The sequence below is a fragment of the Glycine soja genome, chromosome 8, assembly GCF_004193775.1.
Source record: "Glycine soja cultivar W05 chromosome 8, ASM419377v2, whole genome shotgun sequence".
Taxonomy (NCBI): Eukaryota; Viridiplantae; Streptophyta; class Magnoliopsida; order Fabales; family Fabaceae; genus Glycine; species Glycine soja.
In genome coordinates, this window is record NC_041009.1 from 44168252 (window position 1) to 44181042 (window position 12791).

Genomic DNA, 12791 nt, shown 5'->3' on the forward strand with positions numbered 1-12791 from the left:
ACTCAGCTATTAAAAATAACTTCGTATCTTTTGTAACTTTACTGTATATATTTATATAATATAAATGAAATAGATTGCCCTAAATTCATTAACATTTAAAATATAAAACTTATTTTCAATATTCATTATAATTTAAATATAATCAACTATTAAAATATTTTTTATAGCTAATTCAAACATACATCATGTTGTTCATATGATCCAGTCTGGAGTGATAAGATCTCAAAGTCTGAAGCCAATGATTCGGGAGTTATCTGTTATGTTGAATAGCTCAGATTGGAGAGCCTTTATTATACACGTTCATAGGAAAGCTAATAGTTGTGCAGATTTCCTTGCCAACTTAGGACATGAGTTTAATTTTTTCTTTATTGTTATTGATGTTATTCCACCTCTGTTAGCCTTGTATGTGGCTGCTGATGCTAGAGGTAGAGGATGTTTCTTCCTCTTTTTTTTGCTGAATGTGATGCTCGAGGATGTGATTTCACCCATTTGATGAGTTATTAATTTAATTTCCCTTCATTATCAAAAAATAAATATATAACTAATAATATATATATCATGTAGATTCATTTTTTTTACCTTCGTTAATTGGATTTAGTCCCTACTATTAGAAAAGCAATTCTCGCAGCTTTTAATTAAAAAGACATGTTGGATGTTGCAAAATAAATTCATATCTAAATTAATTTAGACATATTTTTCAATTATATACGTTTAATTATTTAAATTTTTTATTTTAAAACAAATAGGCCCTTGCTTGATGCACCATGGCTCAAAGCAGTGAATGGCTTTACTCCTTTCTTCATGTAACCTTGTGTAGAGGGCCAAATATATGATCATGACATATAACAACTCCAGTGCATTATTGGTTCATATTATGAATGCATCTACTTTCCCTTCTTTGAGAAGCCACTTGAGTTTATGCATCTTTTACATGGCATGCATGATGGCAATAATGCCACTTCATTGACTCCTTTTTTATGGTCCCCCCTTCCTTTGTACTCTCCCAACCAAGAAAAAAAAAGGACTAATAAAGCGCAATTAACAGCATAAACCATAGGGTGAAACAATTCTTTCAAATTCGTTGTGTTATTTATTGTGCTTGTACAAAGGAGATGAGGTTACCCTAAAAATAGGGTGTTTTCACCATTTCTCTTGAATTGAATTAATTTTAAGGAGAAAAACGGATCGATCTTATCTCTTCAGTTTTACTTTTTGATCATTCTGTTGTTTGATTTGATAATCATGTCTAATACGATTTAATTTTTCACTATATATACTCATTTCATTTTATCCATTTTACTAGATGAATTGTTAGAATGCGTCTTCAGCACTTATACATATTGCTCAACATCCTCTATCTAGTGTGGTATTTCTTACTCGTATTCGATCGTAAATGCACTCCAACAACATAATAAACGAGAAGCAGAACATTTTATTGATATTTTAAAAATCTTCTAATAAAACATAATAATAGCTATATTCAAATATTTTCTAAATACACAGGAGATGTAGAAAAATAATACATGATAGAAATTAGAGAAATAAATGAAAGAATAAAAGAATGTTGACCTATACTTGCTTGTTCTTTCTCTCGTTTTCTTATTAACGTTTCATACGTATAAATAGTCCTTTGAAAGAAGAATGTCGAAGACTATGAACATAAGAAAAAGATGAATATTTTCCGGTGATTATTAATGTATGGATATGCATGTTGGATGGCCTCTTTTTAGTAGTAGAGTGCTTTTATTTATTTTGCAAACAGCTTTTGCATGGATTAGGTGTATTTGTGATTGTGCTTTTTCACGTTTTATGCAAGCACAACTCTGTTGTAGCACAATTTTCTGTCTTACTAGTTTGATATACTAGATTACACTTCATATATGTCCTTGATTCTTAACTTACACATGGAATTCTCACTTTTCTTTAAAAGACTTCATGCATGAGAAATATTGAATGACAACATTAGCTTGAGATAAGTCACCTTTCAACTATCTAAAATTCAAGCTATCATGTTTTTCACTTGATTTTGCACTCTTATCAACTTCATTAATCTAACAATGTATTCATCTAATCATCATTTAAACGTTATGAAATCATCAAAGCTTTTTAAATCCCTAACAACATTACATGATCACTTGCAATACTTTTTAAAGTTTAACATGTTACAAATTAAACTTTATGCAAGTCTAGCTCGTTTAAATTTACAGGTTTATTCTTCTTGTAAAACCCTAAAACCTTTTTTTAACCCAAAGAGTATGCTCAGATTAATTATGAGATATTAACTATTTAAGGAATTCAACTCTTTTAAAAGATATTTTTTTTTATTCGCACAAATATAGAAATCATATATTTAAAGAATGTATGATACCCACCGTAATTTATTGACGGCTAGACCCCACTATATTCTCTTGTTATTATCAACGAAAAAGTTCTTTGAAATTTACCAACAAAGAAATTCATTGTAACTCGTCTGCATTACTGAAAACCTCGTAGTTCATTGTAACGAGTTCACTAAAATAGAAAAAATTATTGTAATGATATCTTGGCATATTCATATATTAAAATCTACTTAATAATATAAAAAATAAAAAAAATGTCAACTAATATATTACAAATTTACAATAAACTTAGATGGATTCATAGGATTTACCTAGATTGAGATGGATACAAAATATAGGGGGCATATCCTATTCCTTCGAAGTATGCAGTGGTGTCCTATTCGATTGCATGAAGCGTCGCATGTCAACAACAGCACCACGTGCCTATCATTGGCTTCCACCTACAGACACGTCCCCACTCTATCCCAACTCCAATATTTTTTCTTTCTTTTCCCAACACAACATCATCGTCTCTCACTCTCCCTATCCAACAACATAAACATTTTTTTGCCAAAACAGTGAAACTCAAACACTAGTTAACACTACTCTCTCTCTATGGCTGGTGCCCAATTCCTCAATCTCCTCAACTCCTCTTCACGATCTTCCTTGGTCAAGCCCTCTAGGCCACTTCTCTACAACCCCATTAAGGTGTTTTATATATCCTTCACTTTTGTTGTCTCTTTGTTTGTGTTGTGTTTAGTTATTTTTTTAAAAAATTTAGCACCAAGTTCTATGACTATTTCTAGCTTTTTTATCTCTTTCTTTTTTAAGGAACTTGCTGTGGATATTACTTTCATGTGTAAGGTGGGAAAATTAAGTTGGAGAAAGAAAATGTTGGGTTTTGATTATTTTGAATTTCACTTTGTCCTTGGTTGAAATTGAGTGTTAAAAGTACTTGGTGGAAGGTTGCGTAGGAAGAGTATATGTATTAAGAAATTTTAATTTTATTTTAGTTTGCATGATTCTGTAGGAAAATAAGGGCTGAAAAGTGGATCAAAGTATCAAAACCCATGAGAAACCAATCATGCAATCTCTACTCAAATGGGGTTTGTTACAAAAAGTAATCGATCATGTAAAATGATGAATTTGGTGTAATTGGTGACATTGGAACTGCTTATTAAAGTGGTCATGAAATGCTGTGATTGATTTTGATTAATTACTTGTTATTGAATATGAATATATGAACATGCATGTTAGAATTATGGGCAAGCAAGCAAGGGAAAGCATAGCCGTTTGATGGAAGAGAGGGCACCTTCCACAGCTGAAGAATTTGAGAGGGTTGCAGAGGAGAAGAAGGCCAAGGAAGCTCAAAAGGGGGTGGCAAGTCAGAGTATTGGCAAGGCAATTGATGGTGCTGAAGAGGCTTCATTAGGTAAATCAAAGGTTGAATCAGTTAAGAATAGGTACAAAGGGCATGAATGAAAACTGCTGGGTTTGGTTACCACAGGAGGGGGTGATTAAACATACATATATATATGTATATATATATATATATATATATGTGTATATATATATATATACATACATAGACACTCACACACACTTCTGTGCTAGCTGACTTTGAAACTGAGATATATAGCTGTTGTATATGCAGCCAGAGAATAAGGGAGTTTCTTATATTTCCAAAAAGCTTGTTTAATTGCCAGTGTTTTTGCAGCAGAAAGAGACCAAACAATTGAAAACCTTTAGTCTTTGTTTAGTTAATTCGTGTCGGGCTCATTGGATCTTGGAAAGTTTATGAATATCTATAGTATTGATTCATGAATATGTAACTAAGTTGGAATTCTGGGTTTGTGAGGCTTAAGCTGCATTATTTTGGTTCAATGATTGAGACTTCATTTATCATATTAGGCTTTACATACATGGTGTGGTATGGTAATAATTACTTCCCTTGAGATCAAGGGTTCAATCCCTATATTAGTATATATGGAAGAACATCTGTCAAGATTTAAATGAATTTCTCTATTTCAAATTATTAGTCTTTGTCTTTCGGTCAGGGAATAATACCCTCATGAATAATCATTAGGCTTTTTCATTCATAGGTTTAGTGCATATTTTATTATGTTTTGAAAAAACAAAAGGACATTCTAAGCCGAAGGTTAGTGATTTTGTTCTGTAGTTTATCATTATTTTAGTTGGTTATGTGTGTTGTTTTGTGTACCATTGGTGAATGTATGTTGTACTGCTGGTAGGGCATTCATTTCTAACTGAAGCAACCAAACACATGATCAGTAATTGCGCTTGGCATTCAATGTGGATAGCTTTTCTATTTTTTGGTGTTAAGACATAAAAGTATGAGAATTTGAGGCCATTGAACGAAACACCCCTCTTTTACTCTTTTTACTAGGATCTCTTAAGGGTGGTAGCTGGGTTAGATGTGTCTTTTATTGTGAAAGAAGGGCCAATGGGTCCCTCCATAAGTTATGTTCTTATCCAATTCCTTTGAGGTTGGAAGTTGTTATCCAATTTGGAAATTGGTTCAAAAGAGTGACCATCCCCACACGACTTGCACGGCACCGCAACAAGTAAAGCAGTGGACCAAAAAATAGATTGACTACTTTGATTAAAATACAATTCATGGCATGCATACTCTTGTTATTTTTCCATACAAATATAGGAGGATTACGCACATTTAGAAAAGAACTTTGTTAAATAAACATAAGTGGATTAGTTGGATCTTATAAATAAGAATGAAACTAGGATTAGGGTGTATAGGAAGACAAAACAGGTTCTCATTTTTCCTCTAATGTTTAGTTTCGATTTTTTTTTTTTTTTTTTTGGAAAATAGGTGTTTTGAAACAGTTGAGATAAAGTGAAGGAAGCAAAAGAAAAATGAATTTGAATTGGAAAAAAGTGAAAGGAAAAAATGTCAAATGTTAAGAAGACAGTCCTAAGGGCATTCCTTAGGAAAATAAAAAGGAAAAAGTTTTTGCTAGGATGCATATAAATGAATTTAAATGCGTTTTCATATAATTTTTCATTAGAAACTTTCTTTTTTTTTAATTCTTTAACCAGTTAGGACATTGGTTAGCAAGATAAAAAAAACTTGTTTTTCAAAAAAAATTCCTTCACTTTCTCTTTAACTAAATAAAAGACAGGGTTAAATGTATTTAGTCTTTATAAATATAGAAAAGTTCATTTGTAGTCCCTTTGTCTTATATGGCTAAAATATAGGACGAGTCTTTTATCTTATTTTTTGTTTTAAATTAGTACTCTAATTTTTATAAATTTTAAAATGGTCACCTTATTTAATTCATGAAAAATTAATTCTTTCAAAATATTGATCATTTTTAATTTTCAAACACGATTTTAAATCTATTTTTTTCATTTATTCAAGACGTAAGATTGTCTGACATTAGATTTCTAAATTTTTAATTGCTCATGAGATTTATTTTTTTATATATTTTTTACATTTTCTTTATGTCTTTTTTTGTTATAACATTAATTGATTTGTATAATTTTTATGAAGATGAAATAAATTTTACGTCTTAAATCAATAAAAAATAATTTAAAATTGTGCTAAAAATTGAAAACAAACAAATCTTTAAAAGGATTAATTTGTAATAAATTAAATAAGAAAATTATTTTAGAACTTTTAAAAGTTAGGAAGAGAAATTCAAAATTAAAAAATAAATTAAGAGATTATTTATATATTTTAGTCGTTTTATATTGTTGATTTTTTAGTCCTTCATTTTATAAAATATGTCTCAATTGAAATCAGTTATTGACTCTATTATTAACTAAAGTTAATGGTGATTTAATTTTTGACCGTAAAAATTACTATGAAATGTGAATTATAGATTATGAAAAAATTTGTCACATTTTGTAATTTATAATTTACATTTTATAGTAGTTTTTTAACACCAAAAATTAAATCAATGTTAATGCTAATTGAAGGAGTTAGTAACAGGATTTAATTGTTACACATTTTATAAAATGATGGACTCAAACTAAAAATATCTTTAACCTTAAAGAAAATATATTTTTATTTATGTTTTCTTTTCTAAGCATCACGTAAGTAGTGTGAGGTTCATTTTCAAAGTTCACTAATATATTCCGAGTTTGCTTAGAGATGAAAATGGGGCGAGATAGATATAGGTAATACATTCATATATATGAGTATCTATACATATATTTATTAAAATAAGTTTTAAATAAAAATAAATATTTCTAATCATATATTTATACTAAAAATAGTTTTGTAGCATATATTTATATTAAAAATATTTTATTTTGAATTACTTTTTACATTAAAAATAAAGCAGAACAATTTATTTGTATAATATCAAGAGTATTTAAATAATTTCAAAGTGGATTTGTAAGTACGGATACTTTATCATCCATCTTAATAAATGATTTTTTTTTTTTTTTGCATTTAACTAATAGTTTTATGTGTAAGTTCGAACTCTAGTCTTTGGTTAAGTGATCCATCCGGTCCTTTCTAATATTCATTTTTAATCTACATATAACAAGTTTCTTTTTACAAATATTTGTTGGTAGAGATGTTTTTGTCTTCCCTAAAGTAGAGGTTCTTCTATAAGAAAAATATAAAGAAAAACGTGAAAATAGAAATAAAAACACAAAAGTGTAATATAGTATCTTTTTTTATATTATTCTGTGATTTATATCTTAAAGTAGAGGTTCTTTCTATATAAAATAACGAAAAAATAGAAACAGAAACCCAAAAGTGTAATAAGTATCTTTGATATTATTCTTTAAGATTTATATAAAAATAGAAAAATAAAGTGAAATAATGTGTCTATTTTGGAAATGTTCTCGCAAATTTATCTCAATATTTCATAATATATTAAAGGTTTGCATGAATTGCTCATAAAAAATAATTTTAATTCAACTATACCAAAAATAAATATATGACATTGCACTTTCGTCTAAAATAAAAAGAAAATGGTGTTAACGAAATTTTTTTATTTTTAATGGCAATGTTTTAACGAGAAAATGGCTTTCATTTTGCATTACTTTTTTATTTTCTTTTACAAATATATAATTTGATAAGCCATTTACATTAATTTGTAATTTTGTATATCCTAATTATATTAATTATATTATTTTATTCCTTAAAATAGGATATAATATTAAAATTATGAAATTAATAATTATCGTTTAGACCATGCATGTTTTAACGAATAAACCATGGAGTCAATTCAATCAAACACCTTAGTTAGATCAAATCAAATTTTAGTTGTGACTAAGGATCATATTTTTTAAAAAAACTAATGTTAATTGTTAATGTATTAATTTTTGTTAGTAGAAAACATTGAACTAATGACTTATTTTTCTCTTTTATCCCTTTAATCACCAAATTAATCTTATAATTCTCACTTTAATGATCATATTAAATTGAATTATGATCTGTTTAATTTAATTGGATCCATTTAAATTGTGGAGTCAATCCAATCCAATTTGCATGTCCTAGTTGTGACTTATATCCTTTAAAACTTGAACATCAATAAACGATGACAAAGCTTCAATTATGAAGAGTTTGTTCAAAAGAATATAAAGATCTAAATGGAGACAAGGAAAGCTTACCTGGATACCCATGTAAGGTTAAGAGAAGATAAGAGATAATTATCAACTCAGGCAATTTCACAGCAATCAACTGTTAGCCGTTGCTTAGAAAAGTACAAGCTATCATTATCAGCGAGAGAACTAGCTAGAAATGTTTTTATCCATTTCTTAAATTTTATATAGAGGCTAGGATATTTTCTTAGAAATAAAAATTAAGTAATACAAAAGCATCCCAACACCAACAATTGATGAAGATTAATGGCTAGTATTGATGAAGATTAATGGCTAGTTTAGGTTGGAACTAGATATTTTCCTTTAAATTATCCTATACACAAATATGAACATAGTTTTTTTACCAAACAAATATAAACATAGTAAATATCAACATAAAGAAAATTAAATATTAAAATGAGTTTAATTTTAATAATTTGTCGGTGAAAAGATATATATAATCGTTTATTAGAAATTATTAGTATAATTTTTAGTTAATTATTATAGAAATTAATAAACTTATCATCCTCTAGATGCTATTATATAATTATATGATGATGTAAAAAAAAATCTTTTATACTATATATTCTAATTAAATTCTATCCAAATATGCTAATAACTGTAAAACCTTATCCATTTGCTGAGATAACGTTTAGAAATGTCAAATTAAGAGTAATTTCATCGAGAATGATCATCAATGGCAGGCAAAACAATCAATTATCACAATGGACAATTGTGGCAGCCTCATGATATAAGAGTTAGGGCATATCAACTACTATTATCTGGTTGTTCTTATCGAATCAATTATCCGTGTTTCCACTACGCCCGTGTGTTATATTCAGATGGACCACATATCTGATGCTTATAGTCAAAATCAATCAAAGAAATTAGCACTCAATATGAACCACTAACTCAATAGCGTTTTTTGTGGTATATCTGTGGCATATTTCATAAGTCTTTACGCAATAAGTATGCTTCCCCAAACATAAAACTGTAATTAATGGCATCTTGTTCCTGGATCACAGGGTACATATCATTTAACTTTAGTTCACTTCATAAGGATCAAACTCATTTTTTTACAGGATGTGAGTTTAAATTCTATTATGTAAGAACTTTAATGGACAATTTATAAGTGTTTTTTGACCTTTAAAGCCTGTTTAATCCTTGTGAGTCCCTCAAATTCAATTTACATAAAATTTATTTCAACCAAAAAAAAAATAACTTTGCAGTAGGAAACAAAAATAATTGGTGAAAATCGAAAACTTTTTTGATACCTAGTGAGAGAAAAGATAATAAATATTAATAGTGTGTTTTAAATATAATAATGTTAAGATATAGAAGAAAAACTCAAATCATAAGCATGGAGCCACTAAATAAAAGTGAAAGGTATAATTGTTTTTTTTTACATCGATTATGATCAATATTGAGGGTTTAGCTAGGATGTAGTTAACATAGCAAATCTATTTTATATCTAATGCTATATAAATTTAAGAATTTTAGTTTGACAGGTGTCAATTTGTTATAGGTTTAGTTTTTTATTTTTACTGTTCCCTCAATAGTGTAATTCCTTCATTGCCCTTTTTTATTTTTATTTTTGTTCGATGGGCCTGACATCATAGTTGACATCTCCTCTATATTCATATGCATATGATTCATATAATATTGGTCGCCTTTGTATCCGTAATGAAGAGAGAATTAATGATCTATAAAGCAAAAATACCATTTCAAACCCACAGTGGAAGAATTTTGTGATTTGCATAAAAAAATTAAGTCGACTGTAATAATTTATGGGCTTTAAGAACAGGAGAATCAACATAAGTACTTGACTGTAACAGACAAAATAATTAATAGAACAAAAACTTAAAAGTACAACTAAAAATGACTACTACTTTAAAATAATATATTTATTGTCCAATTTTAAATTTTAAATTAATTTATAACATAAACTTAACTCATTACAATAAAAAAAATATCAAGTCCAATTAAAAGATTAAAAATATTTTGAGAAAATATAATTAACTGTTAAAACTTTTTGAAAATACAGAAAGAGTGGGAGTATTCAAATAGAGAAAATATATTTTATTATAGTCACGCAATTATTTAAAATTTATAGTCACGCAATTATTTAAAATATTTTATAAAATAGTCTGAGAAATTGATTTTTTTTAACATTTAACTTGCTTTAAATTTCAATGTTTTTATAAATTTTAAATGTGAAAAAATAAAAGCATTCAATTATTTTATATTTATACTCTAAAAAAGATGTTAACATGTGTCCTAGGTGGACATTGTTTTATTATAGTATACAGATATATAAAAATATAAATAGATAGTATATAGATATTGAATTCAGAAATATATTATTTTTATTATGGATAAATAAGAAGGACAAATGAAACATAAAGCATTAGACGAAAAAAATAACACACAAAAAATAAATAAAAAGGATAGATAATGTAAAAAAAGGGGGAAAAAGGAAAGAATAAACATTAAAATAAAAATATGAAAAAGAAGAAATAAAGAAAAACTGAGCAGGAAAGAAAATAAAAAAAAATGTTTCTTTCCTATATAGAACAGATAGATGATAAAAAAAAGGAAATAAAAAACAAAAAGTTATAAAAGAAAAGACAAAATGAGGGAGAAAGTTTTTGGAGGAAAAAAATTTTACCAAAAAATGTTCAAGTTAGGAGTGTTGAAATTCAAACCAATTCAAAATAAAAATAAAAAATTATTTAAAAAACTAAAAATAAACGAAATCAATTATTTTTTTATTTGTTTGGATGATTTTTTCTTCAAACTCAGGTTTTGTTCAAATTGTGGTTTATGCTTTTGAAACTAAACTAAATCAAACCAAATCTCAACACTTATATTTATATTACTTTAGTTTTATGTATATATCAGTTAAGTTTCACAATATTTTAGTGTTATGTATATGAAACTTATATAGTGTATACTACTTTCTTTTTCAAACTACTTAATTAAGATATATTTAGTTTAAAATGAATGAAAATTTGACAAATATTTATTATAGAAGATTTAGCATATTAATAAGTTTCATAAATTATTATTAGTTATTATTTTAATGTAATTTAATTTAAAAGATAAAAAGAAAGTACATAAATTTAAATAAAATATTTTAGTAAAAATCAAACCATCAAATATTGGTTTGGTTTTGTTTAGATTTAATTTTAAATGAAAATCGAATCAAACTAAATTACATATATTTTATAAGTTTAGTTCGGGTGGCTTTTTGAAGAATAACCGAATCAAATTGAGCAGCCAACATGCATAGGACAATTTTTTATTATACTATATAAATTTAGATACTAAAATGAAAAAATGAAAGAGAACACATTAAAAGAAAAAAAGAACACAAAAAAGAAATAAAAAAGATTGAAAAAATGTTACATAAAAAAAGGAAGAAAAAAAAGAGAAAATACTTTAAAAGAAAAAAAATAAAGAAAATTTGAGTTAGATAAAAAAAATCTATATAGAATAGATGGATGACAAAAAAAAGGAAAATAGAAAAAACACAAAAATTACAAAAGAAAAGTGAAAGAAAAGACAAAAAGAGAAAAAAGTTTTGGAGGAAAATTTTTTTTACAAAAAGTGACATGTGTCTAACTAGGACATTGTTTTATTGTACTATATAATATATAAATATAGATAGATGATAAGATGGAAAAATATAAGAGAAAACATTAAAAGAAAAAATAACACAAAAAATATAAAAAGGATTGAAAAAATGTTACATAAAAAAGGAAAGAATAAACTTTAATATAAATAAATAAATAAATAAATAAAATTTGAGTAAGATAGATAAAAAAAATTCCTATATAGAATAGATGAATGATAAAAAAAAGGAAAATTGAAAAACAATTTTTTTTATCAAAAGGTTGCATGTGTCCAAGTAGGACATTGTTTTATTATAGTATATAGATATAGATAGATAAATAAAAAGGAAAAATGAAAGAGAAAACATTAAAAGAAAAAATAACAAAAAAGAAATAAAAAGGATAGAAAAAAATGTAAAGTAAAAAAAGAAAAAAAGAAAGAAAGAATAAACGTTAAAAAAAAAGTTGAAAGAAAAGACAAAAGCTGAGAGAAAGTTTTTGGAGGAAAATTTTTTCACCAAAAATGTGTCCAAATAGGATATTGTTTTATTATAGTATACTAATAGAAATACAAATGTTATTGTGTTGTGTCCACGTTTTCATTACGCTGTTATGCTTTATTGCGCAAATTAATTTAATATGTTTATATAATTTTAATGAAAAAATTATTAATACTAATTATACTATTTATTTCTTGGAAAGTAAAAAGACAGTTATAACAATTTTTAGTTCCTATTTATTATCACATATAATTGTATATTCTAAAATATTCTTAAGAAAAAAATTATTTTATGTATTTTTTAATTCATCATCAAATGCATAAAAAAGTATGTATCTAATTCCTTAATTAAATTTGATTATCTTAATTAATGAACATGATAATATAACACGTTTAAGTTGCTAATGTATCCATGAGATAATAAGTTAGTTTAAATTAACTTTTTACTGAATAAAAGAAAATTTATTTTAAAATATATAAAACAAATACAACAGTCATGAGTGGATGGCTAACAAAAAAAGGATATTCTTGTTCTCAAATTTTCATAATGATTTGTTTGAGTTACTACAATGACCCCGAGGTATAAAAAAAGATATACATTGATATATATTAAATTAAATTTGAAGTAGCATATATTTGCAAAACTGCATAACAATGAAAGGTGATTTGGCCGTGACTAATCCACAATATTGTATAAATCAAATTTAAAAAATTAATATATATATATATATATATATATATATATATATATATATATATATATACATATAATTCTTGCTTTCT

General features: G+C 26.2%; 1 protein-coding gene across 1 annotated transcript; it reads left to right on the forward strand.

The window, feature by feature from the left end:
• The first annotated feature begins 2831 nt into the window (after positions 1-2831).
• On the forward strand, positions 2832-4237 carry LOC114423447. The gene is made up of 2 exons (XM_028390210.1): positions 2832-3026; positions 3576-4237. The coding sequence occupies exons 1-2, from the start codon at positions 2934-2936 to the stop codon at positions 3798-3800; spliced, it is 318 nt and encodes a 105-aa protein (XP_028246011.1). The 5' UTR covers positions 2832-2933; the 3' UTR covers positions 3801-4237.
• Positions 4238-12791: the final 8554 nt, after the last annotated feature.

Excerpts from the sequence above, each read along its gene's own strand:
- LOC114423447 (XM_028390210.1), top strand. The coding sequence starts at position 2,934 with ATGGCTGGTGCCCAATTCCTCAATCTCCTCAACTCCTCTTCACGATCT. Across the intron at positions 3,027-3,575 it reads TTCTCTACAACCCCATTAAG|AATTATGGGCAAGCAAGCAA; the intron begins GTGTTTTATATA and ends CATGCATGTTAG.